This window comes from Eubalaena glacialis, chromosome 12 (assembly GCF_028564815.1).
Source record: "Eubalaena glacialis isolate mEubGla1 chromosome 12, mEubGla1.1.hap2.+ XY, whole genome shotgun sequence".
Lineage (NCBI taxonomy): Eukaryota > Metazoa > Chordata > Mammalia > Artiodactyla > Balaenidae > Eubalaena > Eubalaena glacialis.
In genome coordinates this window covers 68,820,705-68,838,108 of record NC_083727.1, presented here as the reverse complement: position 1 = coordinate 68,838,108, position 17,404 = coordinate 68,820,705, and the positions used below count along the sequence as shown (strand labels likewise).

Sequence of the window (17,404 nt, the reverse complement as noted above, 5' to 3'; positions counted from 1 at the left end):
CAAACCCGTGCCCCCTGCAGGGGAAGCGAGGAGTCATAACCACTGGACCACCAGGGAAGTCCCAGCATGTCACTATCTTGGCTCACAGATTAACTTTGGTTGCATATAATTTCTTAAAATTAAGAAACATAACATTAAGTTAACATAAATTCCATTTTTTCTTTGAATCTGCTGAAAAAATTTTTTAAATAGCAAGCTTCAGACTGTATTCATTTGTTGCCATGTTTCCAAATGATTTGGTTCTTTGCTTTAAGGAGAGAGAAACCACTGGAGATCTTTAAGAGTCAGTGACACAAAGGATTTTTGTAGATTTGTGTGCACCTTCTGTGCTCTGAGGGTTAGGGTTAGGATTTCTCTGGGGGCTTCTGCAGTCACCCTGCCACCCCACCAGGAGAACACCCAGGACAGCTCAGATGTGAACATCGCAGGTGTGTGGAGGATTGCAGCCCTTGACCGTTGGTGGCCCAAGTGTACAGAATCATGACTCTTCCAGCTGGGATAGGTGTTGGGGCTCCCCCAGGTTAACCCGCCTCATTTACCACCAGAAAACGGGTCCAGATGGGTTATTTGGTTTTAGTTGCTTTTTCCAAGTGGCTATAAAGTCAAAGGAGGTTCTTGTTTTATTGGTTCCATTTAGTTACAACTAGTATTTCCTGTTTTTAGTCAGTGCTGGAGATAGAGCCGGCCAATCCCTGGTGATTGTAGGATTGGAGCCGTGACTCCTGCTTTTAATTGTTCTGTAGAAAATGCAAAAGAGAGCAATGCCAGTGGTTTTCTCAGTTGATTCTTCTTGAAGTGTATAGTCAGTCGTTTCAGGAGTTGCTGAATGAAGTTTCATCTAACTTTAGAATTTCCACAGTTCACGCTCTAAAACTTCATTGTTAGGGACATATAATTTTTAGACATGGTTCGTTTGCTTAAAAACCACGTTTTACTTTCAGGTCCGTTTACAGGCGTTAATTGGTTGTCCCTAGTAATTTTTTTTAAATTGAAGTATAGTTGATTTGCAATGTTTCAGGTGTACAGCAAGGTGATTCAGTTATACATATATATATGTGTATATATATATGTATAACTTTTTCAGATTCTTTTCCATTATAGGTTATTACAAGATATTGAATATAGTTCCCTGTGCTATACAGTAGGTCCTTGTTGTTTATCTATTTTATATATAGTAGTGTGTATCTGTTAATCCCACATTCCTAATTTATCCCTCCCCCCTGCCACCTAGTAATTTTTTTTTTTTTTTTAAAGGAATGCCTTTTTTTTTTTTATTTTTTATTTACTTATTTATTTATTTTTGGCTGTGTTGGGTCTTCGTTTCTGTGCGAGGGCTTTCTCTAGTTGTGGCAAGCGGGGGCCACTCTTCATCGCGGTGCGCGGGCCTCTCACTGTCGCGGCCTTGCCACCTAGTAATTTTTAAATGGAAAAGAAAAAGGAAAGCTGGGCTGCCCATCCCCACCTGTCCACACCCAGTCTTGCAAACTGCTTCCCCAACTCGGTTATTCACGACCTCTCAGAAGGAGGTGGGCCCTGAGGTGCTTTAGGATTCTATAAGAAGCAAGGCCAAACCGTCCAGGCACTGAGGACGGAGACATTGAGTAAATGACCAAATGGCCTTGGGTGTGGAGAGGCTCTCTTCTTAGCAGTCAATGCCATGGGGCATTTCCCACCTCAGTGGGACACCATGCTGTGTGTCCTGAGAAAGGCAGCCACATGTAGGAGCTCATGGGATTTTGTTCCAGCTGGTTAGAGGTTTTGATTGTTTTGCAAATACAAAGTTTACACCAAGAATATGGCTGACTCAACCATCTCACTGCAAACCTCCAGGAAGACCAAAAAGGGAAATCATTAAGATTTTAGGCAAACTTTCAGCTTCCTTCTGTTACATCTAGTAGATAACATGCCAAAGAATTTGAATATAGCAACCCTCCCACGAGGAAAGAAAGGCTGTGGATGAAGACATTTACTGTACAGTGGGCGGCTAGGAGGAGGTATGATGACAAGTGCTTAGAAAGGCAGATGGCACAATAGTAACAGCTCAGATTTGAGCCAGTTCAACCTGGGTTCAAATCCGAGTGCTGCCATGTATACCTGGGTGGCTTCTGGGTGTAAACCTGCCCAGGCTTCAAGTTCTTCATCTGTAAAATGGAAAGACATCAACTGCACTTACTTCTTAGGGAGGTAAATGAGTTAATAAACAAAAAGTGTGCAACATGTAAAATGTTCCACTGTAGTCTCTCAAGGGAAAACTGTGAAGTTGTGACAGATACCACCACCACCTTGCCCTTAGAGCTTTAAGCTAACATTCTCTCATTTGCTTCTCACACCAACCCTAGGAGGTCGGCTAGGTAGGAATTAGTGCCTCCGCTTTACACCTAAGGAAACTAAGAGCCCAGGGATGTTCTCCACCGTAAAATGGAACAATTAAGAGCCCATCAGGATTGCCTCATCTCTAAATTGTAGACGTGCCTTTTCAAACCAAGCCTATTTTCTTCATTTGATTGCAACTGATAGATAACAACTTTTTAAAACTGCATGAATTTTGCTTCATCCTACCAACTTCTACAAATTCTTCACTCACCCTTGTGTCCACCCAAAGCAAAGTTCAAGTGTATGTTCGCCACCTCTGAGCTTTAGTCCAGGAACTTCTTTTCTTTTTTTTTTTAACATCTTCATTGGAGTATAATTGCTTTACAATGGCGTGTTAGTTTCTGCTTTATAACAAAGTGAATCAGCTATACGTATACATATATCCCCATATCTCCTCCCTCTTGTGTCTCCCTCCCACCCTCCCTATCCCACCCCTCTAGGTGGTCACAAAGCACCGAACTGATCTCCCTGTGCTATGCAGCTGCTTCCCACTAGCTATCTATTTTACATTTGGTAGTGTATATATGTCCATGCCACTCTCTCACTTCGTCCCAGCTTACACTTTCCCCTCCCTGTGTCCTCAAGTCCGTTCTCTACGTCTGCGTCTTTATTCCTGTCCTGCCCCTAGGTTCTTCAGAACCATTTTTTTTTTTAGATTTCGTATATATGTGTTAGCATACGGTATTTGTTTTTCTCTTTCTGACTTACTTCCCTCTGTATGACAGACTCTAGGTCCATCCACCTCACTACAAATAACTCAATTTCATTTCTTTTTATGGCTGAGTAATATTCCATTGTATATATGTGCCACATCTTCTTTATCCATTCATCTGTTGATGTAGTCCAGGGACTTCTTTTTTTTTTTTTAATAAATTTATTTATTTTATTTATTTATTTTTGGCTGCACTGGGTCTTTGTTGCTGTGGGCGGGCTTTCTCTAGTTGCGGCAAGCGGGGGCTACTCTTCCTTGCGGTGCGTGGGCTTCTCATTGCAGTGGCTTCTCTTGTTGCAGAGCACAGGCTCTAGGCGCGCGGGCTTCAGTAGTTGTGGCACGTGGGCTCAGTAGTTGTGGCTCGTGGGCTCTAGAGCGCAGGCTCAGTAGTTGTGGCGCACAGGCTTAGTTGCTCCGCGGCATGTGGGATCTTCCCAGACCAGGGCTCGAACCCATATCCCCTGCATTGGCAGGCGGATTCTTAACCACTGTGCTACCAGGGAAGCCCCCAGGGACTTCTTGATGAGCATGCCTCTGTGCTGCTAAGTCAGGCACACACTCGCGCACACACCTGCGCACCTGCCAGTTTCTTTGTTTATGAGTTATAAAGTCATTATTTGTTTATTTAACTTATTTATTTTAATTATCATACGAGGCTTTACTTCTCCAAACTGGAAACAATCCAAATATCTATCACAGGAGAATGGATAAAGAAATCACAATTTATTCAAACAATGGGCTACTTCTCAGCAGCAAACAGGAATGAACTACAGATACATGTAACTACATGAATTCATCTCAAAAATGTTATGTAGAGTGAAAAAACTCAGACATAAAAGGGTGCCTACCTTATACTACCATTTATATGCAGTTTTAGAAATGACAGAACAAATCTAATGGTGATAGAACTCAGAACATTGGTTGTCAGGTCACGGGGAGGTGAACATGAGGACTGACTGGAAATGGAATGTGAGGAGGCTTTATGAGGTGTCAGAAACGGTCTATCTTTTGATAGGAAGGTGGGTTAAAGGGTATATACATTAAAATTCATTGCATGGTATACTTAAGGTCTGTGCATTTTACTGCATGTAAATCATGTCCAATAAAAACTGTCAGCTGTAGGTTATGTAATAATTGTTTATTAAAAGGTAGTTTTCCAGAAATACAGATATGACTAGACATGCCAACTATTTAGATGCCCATATTCATGCGGACTATTGACTAACATTCACTAGACAAGAGCAGGATAATTTGGTAGAAAACAACAGATACCTTTGTTCTTGGACACTATGACCTTAAGGTAAGCAGTAATTTGAATCAAATGGTCCAGACTACTAACTCATTTAGTGACACATTTTTATTCACAATGTTGTTTTTAAAGGTAGTCTTTTTTCTTTTATTAAGAAAGAACCTCCAGAGCAATAAACTCCAGCTACTTATCTCACTCTGGTGTTCTTCTTATTTTCAATACATGTCTATCATATTTGCTTACTGACTCAATTTCTTAAAAATATTCAAACTCAGAAGAACCTCTCCTCTCCTCTGTGATCACATTTACATCCTTTCAGCCAGCAGGACATCTCAAAACAATGTACTATTGTTGACAATGCGGATGGGGGTAACTCTGGGCAAACCCTCCACCCCTCCTGGGAAGACAACTAAGACAGTGAATCACCATGGAGGCCGTGTCCTGCCCTCTTGAATCTGGTGATCAATCTCCCCTTAGAGTGTGGGCAGGACAGGGGGCAGCCGGTGGAACTGGGGGCTTTGGGACTCCGCAGTCTACCCCAAGGAGAATTGCCCAGGTTTACTGACCCCATTGCTTGCCCCCCAAATCGGCAGAGCTGGAGGGAAAGGGAGAAACCCTACCCTCTCCCAAAATAAACTGCGGTGGGGACTCACTGCCCAGGTCCTATTTCCAGGCACAGAAACATTCCAAGTCTCTCTGAGCTCAGCTGTAACAGAAGCTCCTGGCATGACCACAATGCTTTAGAAAGCCCCATTTCTCTCCACCTCACACTTGAGGTAGAACAGGAAGGGAGGGACAGGCAGGGAGGGAGAAGGCAAAGGCTAAATATTTTATTCTCAGATATGAGCTTCCCCACAATTCTCAGCTGGTGCTGAATGAAAACCAGTGGGTGTGCTCTTGCCTAGTATGGCAGGAACTGCTCTTTCCTACACTCTATGCTTTCCCTTTCTTCCAGACTTCCCTGTTTTGGGCTAGGTATATGTCTATTCGGAATAAGTACATTTCCCAGCATTCTTTGCAGGTGGATGTGACCAAGGGACCAAGTTCTGGCCAATGCGAAGTGTGTGGCAGCCTCCTGGAACTTTCCTTGAAAGATAGCCAGCATGCCTTTTTCCTCCTTTATCCCCTTAAGCATCCTGCTTCTCCAGTGGCAGAAATGTTGGCTAAAGCTCTTGCCACCATCTTAGATCATGAGGTCAAGGGCCACACTCTAGGGCCACACGCCGTGAGCTGGGAAGAGCCTGGGTTTTCAGTCCCTGAGGACTGCATGGGGCAGAGCTGCTATACCACGCTGGGCTGCCACTTCCAGACTTCTTTCTTCGTAAGCCCATGTTCTGTCGCTCGTAGCTGAGTCTAATTGAAACTCAGGCAGGTGACATTCAGCAAGTCACTGAAAGCAAATGCATCAACCTGGATGGTATTCAGTGACATCAAGCAAATTTTTTCAAAGGACTTCTCCTGAGGCCAGAAATATACTGTGCGATGCTCAGTGAAAAGCATGATTCAGTGAAGAATCCTGAGAGGTGGGCCATCATATTCCAACTTCAGAGAGAACCTGTGCAGTACCGAAGTCTGGGTGTTCACAGGTGTCCTGGTGGGTCAGAGGACTGAGAGGATGAAATCTGTAGCCAAAGTGACAAGTCTCAACCCAGGTCGCGTGCTGTCACCAACTTCATGTAATTCGATGCATATTAACTAATTTGAATTCTATAACCGGCAGAAGGGGATATCTGGGCAGGCACTTTTCCTTTAAAAACTAGCTGTCTGACATGATGCCTGTTACTCAACCTCTCTGGGTCTGGCTTTTTATCCGCAAAATGAAGGGCGAGACATCCCCCTAGAAAGGTGGTCCCCAAAAGCTCCGGCTGGTCCATGATGAAGTTTTCATCTGTCCTTTTGATGAAAACGTCAGGGTAAAGAGCAAACTAGAAGGATTTTATATTCTGAGATCAGGTCTTCCTACATTTTCAGTGTGAAAATTTTTGTTGTTGGTTTAGAAATGATTGCAATTATAGATGGAAGTGTATTTGGGTTATAGGGTGGTTTTAAATGTTTTCATCTAGCAAAGTTAAAAGTTGGCAACGCTCTTCATCCCCTTCTTCCCTTCTCTTCCTTCTTCCTCCTCCTCATCCCCTTCCTTCTCCTCTCCTTTGTCTACTTCTTATTTTTCTGGGCCCAGCACTGGGCTGAGTACTTCAGACACTTTAACTCAGTCCTCACATCCATCCTAAGAGGCCAAAATTATCACCTTCTTTTTTTTCAGATGGAGAAACTAAAACTCAGAGAGAGTAAGTAGATTACTCAAGGTCACACAGCTGGCAAAAAGCATTTACTTAATCTCTAGTTTCCTGCTTGCATATTGAACAGGAATAAGATATTGCAAAAGCTAAGAGTAAACGACATGACGTAAGTAAAGCATCTTTTTTTTCTAATTGCAAAGCTATAAAGCAATATCTTTGAAACAATTTCTCTACAAACAGGAGAGTTAGAAAAAAATTTCTGTAAAAAACATACATGGGGGCTTCCCTGGTGGCGCAGTGGTTGAGAATCTGCCTGCTAATGCAGGGGACACGGGTTCGAGCCCTGGTCTGGGAAGATCCCACATGCCGCGGAGCAACTAGGCCCGTGAACCACAACTACTGAGCCTGCGCGTCTGGAGCCTGTGCTCCGCAACAAGAGAGGCCGCGATAGTGAGAGGCCCGCGCACCGCGATGAAGAGTGGCCCCCGCTTGCCACAACTAGAGAAAGCCCTCGCACAGAAACGAAGACCCAACATAGCCAAAAATAAATAAATAAATAAATAAATAAAATGAGTTACAGAAATAAGATGCCTTATTGGAGATAATCTTAAATCCCCTTGCCTTTAAAAAAAAAAAAAAAAGTGTCCTTATGTGTAAACAGTGTAACTATGAAGAATATCTTAGTTTGAGGAAGTTTATTGCTACATTTTTGCAATAGGCGAGGCACAACTGTCTCCTGCTTCTCCAACATCTCAATTAAAAAAAGAAAATAATCAAGGAAAACAGTGAAATTAAAATTAAACAAATGCAAAAGCCTAAGGTTTTTGGAGACAAAAATGACCATAATCTATGTGTAGCACAGCATCTAGAGCATAGTGGGTACTTACAAACAGTAGCTTTCGTGGCGCTTCAGCAGCACATACTGTATACTAAAATCAGAACAATACAGAGAAGATTAGCATGGCCCCTGCTCAAGGATGACAAGCAAATTTGTGAACCGTTCATATTTTTTATGTATAACAAAATCACTTTGCTATATAGCGGAAACTAACACAACATTGTAAATCAACTATACTTCAATTGAAGAAAAAAAAGAACAACAACAACAAAAAACAGTAGCTTTCATTAATTCCTTCTGTCAGTACTTACTGAGCATCTAACATGTGCCAAACACTGTTATGTACCCTGAGATACAGCAGCTAAGAAAATAGACAAAAACCCTTCCCACTGGAGCTGACGTTCTAGAGCTTGTTACCTCTGTGATTACATCCTCTGCTACAGCTTTCACCCACGTGCACTCTGTCTGCTCACAGGAGGAAGGAGAGAGGTTCGTGGCCATGCTGCACTCTGCAGCCCTTCCAATGCCACGGCAGCGCAGACGTGGGGGAGAAGAGGTGCTCTCTGGGGGAAAAGGAAAGGTGACGGGAGGAGGACCTGGATAAAGGCTGGAGGCTAGAAGAGTCTGGCAACCGGAGGACCAGGACCTGGGGTTGGAATCTTCCTCCCAGCAGTTTGGGCAAATCTGATGTCAGAGCAGAAAACCAAAGCTCTGCGGGTGGCGGTGCCTGCCTGTCCCTCCCACCTCCGGCCTCCATTCCACCCATGCCAGGAGGCCAGGTACCTTCTGGACTGATGGGAGGAATGTTGATAGGAGAAGATGGAAACTTCCCTTGGGCCCTTTGTGTCTCGGACCCCAGAGCTTTATAGGAGGAAAACGTAAAAAGTGAAAAGGTTTTGGGGCCAGAAGTCCCAGTTCCATTTCTGGCCTGTAACTTGCCATCTTTACCTCTTACCGCCTCTAAACCCTACTTCACTGGATTCTTGGAAGGATTAAAGGACTGGGTTCCTGTAAAAGCACCTGCTCATAGTAGGTTAAGTATCCCTGTTGGGCTGGTTTGTTTGCCCAAGATCGGGATGAACAGATCGCTGGGAAGAGGAAGGGTGGGCTTCTTTTCCTCAGTGCCCTCCCCCGCTTTCTGGCTGGTTCCACAGCCCGGTCCCCACACACTCTGCTCATTCCTGCTCTCCTATCTCCCAGGGTCCTCCCCCAGAGCAGACCCTGAAGTACCCCCAGAGAGCCCCTTGTATCCCAGGGAACCCAGTTAGCAAACTATGCAAAACTCTCCCAGAGAAATTTATTTCAGACTTTACTACCAGCCTTTTAAAAAGAGTTAGTGTTATTAACAACAACAACCAGAAAAAGAGTTGTGAGTACAAGAAAACCAGGAACTCTGGGGATGGGGCTCAGGCACTGAGAATTTTTTCAACAGCTCCCCAGGTGACTAAACCAAGGCTGGGAAGCATGGATTAAGGAGAACAATCACAACACAGAGGAAGTGCGTCAGTGCACAAATGCATAAGATGCTTTGGAAACACAGGTGAGTTAAAAATAAATTAAGCCTGGGCAAGGGAGAGGATGTCAGGAAAAGTCACAAAGGGGAGGTGACATCTGAGCTCAACTTTAAATAATGAGGGAAGGTGGTCTCTAGGGCCTCCCTACTTGAGATATGGTCTGCAGACCAGCAGCGCTGACGTCTCCGGGACGCTTGTTAGAAACGCATAATCCTAGGTCCCCTCCCAAACCTACTGAATGAGAATCTGCATTTTAACAAGGTCTACAGGGACTTCCCTGGTGGTCCAGGGGGTAAGATTCCGCGCTCCCAATGCAGGGGGCCCAGGTTCGATCCCTGGTCGGAGAACTAGATCCTGCATGCATGCCACAACTAAGAGTCTGCATGCTGTAACTAAAGATCCCATGGGCCACAACTGAGACCCGGCACAGCCAAAATAAATTAATTTAAAAAGTTTAAAAAATAAATAAAGTTTATTAACAAGGTCTCCAGGTTACTAATAGGCACGTTAAAGTGTGAGATGCCTTGGGCTAAATGGACAAGGTGAAGTGCATTTGCCATCATAAACCTGGCCAGTTTAGATTCAACAATGGTTTCCTACACCTGAGGTTGGTTTTTCTATTTATCTTTTAAACCCCAAACCTAATGTTCTCAAGGGTTGACCCAAATGCCATTCCATGATGACATCTGCAGGTCTGAAGGTGAGGACTGAGTGTTTTAGTCACTCCGCTAGTGGGGAAGGTATTTATACTACAGGTGTGGACACGCTCCGCTGGCTCTGGAGGTTGGACAGGCTGGGATGTAGGGCCCTTCTGGCACCAGATTTAGCTCTCAGGGCAGATAGGCCAGTGTACTCGCCCTCAGACACATGTTGGGCACACAGCCTTCCTTGTGGGTACCATTTTAACGTGTGTCACATTTCTTAGGGATTGGTGGGGAGTTGGGGGTGGGTAGGCCCTTCTGAATGGCTGCACGTCCCACAGGCCAGCTTCCAGCCTCAAGGAGCCAACCCCGTGTCCTAGTTTAATTCCAGGTTCCATCTGGGTGCAGGGATAACTCCAGGCCGACATGTTTCAGCACAACCCAGGCCAATTTGGGTTTTATTTTCAGCCCCTTCTCTGTCCATCTAAGTAAGGAAATAAATCACTTTTCCCTGAAAATACCATGAGAAATGAATTGTTTCATGCAAAGTCCACCTACCTGATGTGTTCACACAGTTATGGAAGGCAGCACACTTCCGTGGGTGTGTACTAGAGGAAATCCTTCCAACCTTGGCAGGATTTACGTGAGAACGGAATTAGGAACCCTACATCCCGCTCTCACCATGGCGCCAGGCACAGAGAAAGCACTCGATATGCCATCCTTTACACAACGCAGCTGCCCACACTGTGGGGCACGTGAGATCCTAGTTCCCCAGCCAGAGATCGAACCCTCGCCCCCTGCAGTAGCAGCTCAGAGCGTTAACCACTGGACCGCCAGGGAAGTCCCGGTGCAGTTGCTTTCATGTCTGTCCTCCCGTCTTCTGTGGTGGCTGAGGCAGGTGCCACGCTCTCTCCTGGCAGTGCCCACCCCACGTGTATGGAGACGGAGGACGGCACGAGTCCTCGAGACTGCTGCTGCCCAAGCTCTGTCCACAGACCTGGTAGCTGGGTTATAGACACTGTTCTTGGACCACGCCCCCCAGTTCCAATTGAAGAGTTTGGGGAATGCACCATTGAGACCACAACCTTCACCCACACTAGATATGCCGTAGTGTTATTTTTAAGTCCTCCAAGTAAACAAGAGTCTAAAATAGTCTTCCATGGTATTACTATTTTTTTGGCTGCTCCACACAGCTTATGGGATCTTAGCTCCCTGACCAGGGATGGAACCCACACCCCCTGCATTGGAAGCACGGAGTCTTAACCAACCACTGGACCACCAGGGAAGTCCGGTTTTCCATTGTAAATAGCAGTTCTCTGAACATTTTTCCTTCTACCTACATAAACCTCTTACACTGGAGAGAACGGTCCCTCTTCTTTGCCACGGAAGGCCATCCACCTGCATGATTTATCCCGCCTAGCCTCTGGGCTCCATCTTGCCACATCTGTTCATAGCCCTTACCCTTCTCAATTCCTGTGGTTATTATTCGCCCCCAGCCCCACCCTCCTCCACTTGAGAGTATGCCTTCCTCCTGCATCTGTGACATACTCTTCTGCTTCTCCTTCCACTTCTCTGATCAACCCTTCTCTTCCCACCTAAATAAATACTCCCAAGCTCGTGTTTGCAGGCCTCCTCTCTTCCGCTTCTCTCCTTAGGAGTTTTGTCCACCTTGATAGCTTCATTCATTGAGCACATCGGGGAGGGTAGTTCCAAATCTCTACCTCCCTCCAGCTGCAGACCAGTGTTTATAACTTTTTACTTGACACCTCCACTTGCTTGCCAGACCAAACTCCTCACCTTCCACTGGAATAGCTCCTTCGCCTGGCTTCCTGGTCTCTGTCAATGTCAGCACACAGGCGGAGGTTCTCAAACATCACTGAGCTTAACATTATTATCATTATTTTCCTGCCTCATCGGTTCCCTGAAACTCAGCAGCTTTCCATTTTCCAAATTCATGCTCTCCCTTCTGCTGAGGTTTACAAAAAGATTGAACCAAATCAAAGTGGTTTCAAAGAGTTCTTTCTAAACTTACTCACAGCCCAGAACGCTGATTATCTTTGACATACATGGCCCAGACCAGACCCGTCCAGTTTCTTCCCCAGGTTTACTCTAAGTGGAATGAACCTGGAAGGACCCTTGACACCAGGGTCATGGAACTAGAAGGATGAGAACCCAAGACTTTTGTGCATTTGGTGGAGTGTCTGCTCACTGTCTCCTAAACACACCCAAGCTTTCCTTCTCCATGTTAATATTCCCTCCCCTTTCTACTAGTTGAAATTATACCTATCCATTGCTCAGAATTTACCATAAATAACACTACTCCTCAAATGCTGTAATCTCCCCCTCCTTTGAACCATGCCCGTTACCACTGTAAGCTTCTTAACGGCTGAAAGCTGTTTCCCATGCATTTCTTTATCTGTCACCACCCCATCCCCTCACCCAGTCACGAGGCCTTGAAGACAAGTGCACAATAAATGTTGGCTCCTTATTGTCAAAGAGGTATGTCTGATCATCAGTTTTTGTATAATACCTACTTCTTTTATTCTTACATGCACATTTTTCACAATTTAATATGGGTGAAGTCAGGCTTCATCTTATAATCATTGGCTGCTATAATTTAATTAGCAGCATTTTTTCTTGCTTGATGGTACATAAACTATGGGTGCATCTTACATTTGATAGTGGCGCCACGGTGAGAGTGGGATGTAGGGTTCCTAATTCAGTTCTCACATAAATCCTGCCAAGGTTGGAAGGATTTCCCCTAGTACACACTAGATTCAGTGAAATAAAGTATCATTCAAGCATCCCTGATAACAATTATGTTTACTCCTCTATCTTCCTGTCTCTAAGGTGAATCGTTCCGTTCTCAGAATTTCCTTAGTTCCTGTTCTCTACTCCTACTGTTGTCTCCTTTTTACCTCATTTAATTTTCTACTTTTCTCAAGTAGAGGCAGATTATCACACTGCAATAAAGCTGTGCTAAATCTGATGGTGTCATTGGTTCACGGTTCCACATGATAAAATGCTATTTACAATTCTACATGTTTGCTACAGAATGAACTCCAGTTCACTGTATAAGCTAGTTAAAATACATCTTTATTTTTTTTTAAAGTGTGATCAGGCCACCATGTTATATGAGCCTCAATTTATGAAGACAATGTAGTCAGAAGCAGAGCAGTATTGGAATTAAATAAGACAACCAAAGCAATAGGATATATTTAACGACAATGTATCAATAATTATCATTCTTTGAGCAGCATTGTGGCCTAGGAGAGTCTCTAGAGAGTAAAAGTTTCTAAACATGTCCAGGTGCCCTGTACCATCCAATTTCCTTGTTTACGTACCTTCATTCTTCATTTGTCCTTGAAGCTGGGAGAGCCGCTGGTCTTGGGCCAGGCAACTCCGTGGAGGGGAAGCTGTCCTCATCAGCACTGGGAGGGGCGGGGGACCTGCTGTGACCCCTAGTGTTGCAGAAAAAGCTGGTCTCTCACCTCTTCCTACAACCTAGGATCCAGCCAAAACAGATGACTTGCCCCGCAAACTATACTCTGCAATCCCAAACTTTCCTGCCTCTCTCATGCCTTTGCTCAGGCCGATCCTTCCAACTGCAGCAGCACTGTCTAACAGGACTTTCTGTGATTGTGGAAATGTTCTCTAGATCTGCACTATCGAATACAGTAGTCACTGGCCACATGTGGCTATTGAGTAGAGCACTTGAAATGTGGCTAGCACAACAGGGCAAGAACTGAGTTTTTAATTTTATTTAACTTTAATTAACTTAAATTTAAATAAATACATAGCCAGTGGCTACCATATCAGACCGCACATATCTAGCACGTACTTTCTACATGTGCACCTAGCATGAACATTTCTTCTCCAAATCAACCTTCAAGGAGCAGCTCAGAAGCTGTTTTCTCCACGAGATCCAGTCTTCCACTGGAAATCATTCTTTCCTTCCTTAGAATTCCCATTACATGTTGAACCATTTTTGTTGCGCTTAATACTTTTTAACTTACATGTAATCGTATACCATATCCTTGATCAGTCCTTTTTCTGAGAGCTATACAAGAATAAGACGATCTCTTACTCTTAATGTGGACCCTACTATATCTAGTGCAGGGATTTTTTTAATGTTTGCTGCATGAATCTATACTAGAAGCAGAGTAATTCACATTAACAATGAGGAATTGACAATGATTGCTGTGCAGTAAAGGATTAACCTTGACAAAAGAAAGGTTTGGGCCTTGGCCTCTAGCTCCTGGGAGGTAACTTCTAAACCCCTGGACTGTCCTGCCTGATTGGAGGGTGTTTGTTCACCTAGGGGCCTACGGCCATGCCAGATGGTCTAAGCTAACAATGTGATTTATGATGGGGTCTCATGCTGAGATTTATCAGCTCAGCCTCTGAAGGAACTGGAGACTAAAGTCAGCCATACAGGCAGTCAGCTGTATCCAGATGGCCAGCCCCCAATAAAAACTCTACACTTTGATGGGTTTGGGTGATGTTTCCCTGGTTGGCAATACTCAAAGCATGTTGTCACACATTGCTGAGAAAAATAAGTGCTGGCACAGGGCAGGTATTCAATATTTAATGAATGGTTGAATGGATGTATGAATGAATGATGTCCCTTAATATCGCAAAATCATGCGAGTTGCCAGACTCACCCAGGTCAAATCATTTCCTGTCTGGGATCTGAGTTTTTTTCCTTTCCTAGATAGGCACTTAATCCAGTGTAGGGTTTACAGATTTTTTTATTCCGATTTTGAATCTTAATTTCCTGTCTCCTATCCAGAATGCCCCTAAGCTTGCCCTTCATTTTTCCCTTCCCTTTACAACTGAATCCTAGGCTTCATAAGGGTCTCAGAACATTCATCTGGGAGGCATTTGAGTCTTTTTTTATTGGAGGGAGGCTCTCATGAACCTGTTCACACACAAGAACAGAAGAAGACAGTCCCAGAGTGGCAAGAAGTGGGACACAACACGGCATGAACGATGAGCAAGCCCACGAGGCCTGGGGGAGGGCAGCTGGAGGGCTCCTGGGCTCCTCCGGGAGCCAGGATGCTGCTCGAGGTGGTCCAGGAGCTGCTCTGTCTGTGAGGGGACACGCTCAGCAGGTCCACGTGTGGGCGGCTGGCCAGACACCAGAGATGTCTGTGCCCTTTCCCAGGCATAGCCTCAGAGCCCCTAGGCAAACACTGACCAATAAATTAAGTTGAAAAATATGTAGGAAGCTGGGAATATCAACCGGGAGTATTTGTCGATGGCGTGGGTGTTCTGGAAGATGCGAAGACCCACCTGGCCCTTCAGAAGCCCCTTCCTCCTGGAGGAGTTGGATTCACTGCTCAGGGCCAGGTGGACCACTATTTTGTCTTGCCTTTCTTCTTCTGTCAGAATATGGCTTCTCGGGTACCCGGCCAGGCTGTTGCCCTCAGACTCACTGCAGCTTCCACCTAGCATCATGGTTCTTGAGTGGAGCATTCCACACATGCATGGGAACTGTGGGCAGCAAACACAAGGGGAGATGTCAGGCATGTTTAGGCCTGTGAGAGGCCCAGAGGAGGCTGCCTGGGCCGAGAGTAAAGCCCATGGCTTTACCACAGAAAAGGCAGAACTAGAAGCATCTCCAGAGATCACTTTGTCCAACAATTCTCTATCCTGGCTGTGTATTGGAGTCACCTTGGGAGCTCTTTAAACTGGCCATGCCCAGGCTCCACTCTAGACTAATTAATTTACAGCTCCCAGGTGATTCTACTATGCAGCCAGGATCCAGAACCACTGATTTAGTCCAAATGCCCTCAATTGCAGAAGCAAAAACTAAGACCAAGAGAGGCTACACAATTCTCCTGGGATCAGACAGTTAGTGTCAGATTCAGGACTTTAAACACACCTCTTCTGGTTCCAGCCGTGGACCTCCACCACTGCGTGCATGAATCAAAAGATGATTAGGTAGGAGAGTGTCCTTATTCTAAAGAGTTCCACTTAAGGGTAAAGGGTCATGGTACCTATCATGTATTTTTATTTTTATTTTTTTATTTATATATTTTTTCTTGGATAACCCTCTAAGTTTTTTTTTTAATTGAAGTATAATTGATTTACAGTGTTGCATAATTTCAGGTGTACAACAAAGTGATTCAGATATATATATAGAGAGAGAGACAGAGAGATATACACATATACATGTTTTTTCAGATTCTTCTCCATTATAGGTTATAACAAGATAGTTCCCTGCACTATACAGTAGGTCCTTGTTGTTTATCTCTTTTATATATAGTAGTGTGTATCTGTTAACCCCAAACTCCTAATTTATCCCCCTCCCCACTTTCCCCTGTCATGTATTTTTTAATGGTTCAGCTGCACCAACAAAAGTATGTTTATATGAGAAAAAGCTCACACAAAAATGGCAAAATGTCAACAATGTTGGATGGAGGGGCAGGGTGTATGAATGTATATTATCCTATTTTTTCAACCATTTCTGTGAGTATGAAAATGTATATAAGAAATTATAAGGTGGAGGGAAGGGAATGATCTTAACTCCTCCCCACCGTTTGAGTCAGCAAAGCTGGCGCCGGTTAACGGCTGGTTCATGAACCCATATTTGTTGGATGAAGGCTTTGCTATTTTTTTTTTTTAATTTATTTTATTTATTTATTTATTTTTGGCTGCTTTGGGTCTTCGTTGCTGCGCGCGGGCTTTCTCTAGTTGCGGTGAGCGGCGAGCGAGGGCTACTCTTCATTGCGGTGCGCGGGCTTCTTATTGCGGGGGCTTCTCTTGTTGCGGAGCACGGGCTCTAGGCACGTAGGCTTCATTAGTTGCGGCACGCCGGCTCAGTAGCTGTGGCTCACGGGCTCTAGAGCTCAGGCTCAGTAGTTGTGGTGCATGGGCTTAGATGCTCCACAGCACGTGGGATCTTCCCGGACCAGGGCTCGAACCCGTGTCCCCTGCATTGGCAGGCGGATTCTTAACCACTGCGCCACCAAGGAAGCCCCAAGGCTTTGGCATGTTTTGAACGACTCTATACAGGAAAGTCCAATGGATTACAAATCAAAAGTATTTAAATATAATCCAAAGGTATTTGATAATAATCAATGTACAGATTATTGAAAATTTAAACAAGGATTCACATACCCAAGTAAAAAAGGTTTGTGTTTGGCTGATGCTGGCCAAAGGTATGACGCCTGCCTGATCCAGCCAACTGACCTTGGGTTTATTCTCAACCTGTTGGCTTTAATATGTTTCTAACCTGGCTCTCAGCCCTGTGGTGCCTCTGTTTTTCCATCTGGGAAAGTGAAATAATGACATTTCACACATTTCCTCCTATTGTCATGGATCTTGAAATACGCAGATGGATACCAGGAAGCTTTAGAATGCAAAAATAGATGAATGATTTTATGTCAAATCAGAATAACTTGAAGTATTTTTACACTTGAAGAAATCCGTGGTTTGGAGAGCTATTTTTTTAATCAGGCATGATTGTTTCATTGTTATTTCTATGTCTTGTCCCATCAGCAACAATAATTAAGTAGCACATTAATATATTCCTAGAATAATTAACTCATAGATTTTAAGGATAAAAGGTCAGTGAGAGGTCATCTATTCAATTCTTTGCATTTAGCTAAAATCACATCCAAACTTTGGTAAAATTGTGAGATATTGTTATATCACTGGGGACTTCTTTTTTGTAAGACATGGGTCTTCTTTTTCCTTGCTCTAAACTGAAATTCTTTCTGCTAAAATAAAAACAGACATTTAAGATTTTGAGTTAGAATCAGGAAATGCCCCCAAATTATGGAAAACCTCTATTTCCCACATCAGCTCATTTCTAAGAAAAATTAAGGGG

General features: G+C 44.2%; 1 protein-coding gene and 1 pseudogene across 1 annotated transcript in view; one reads left to right on the top strand and one right to left on the bottom strand.

The window, feature by feature from the left end:
* The first annotated feature begins 7,485 nt into the window (after positions 1–7,485).
* On the top strand, positions 7,486–7,586 carry LOC133102710 (U6 spliceosomal RNA; annotated as a pseudogene).
* Positions 7,587–14,751: 7,165 nt separating this feature from the next.
* Positions 14,752–17,404, bottom strand: part of GABRR2 (gamma-aminobutyric acid type A receptor subunit rho2) — a 44,393-nt gene continuing 41,740 nt past the window's right edge. The window contains exon 10 of the mRNA XM_061207033.1: positions 14,752–15,063. Coding sequence (XP_061063016.1) covers positions 14,752–15,063 — 312 coding nt within the window. The remainder of the gene's footprint in view (positions 15,064–17,404) is intronic.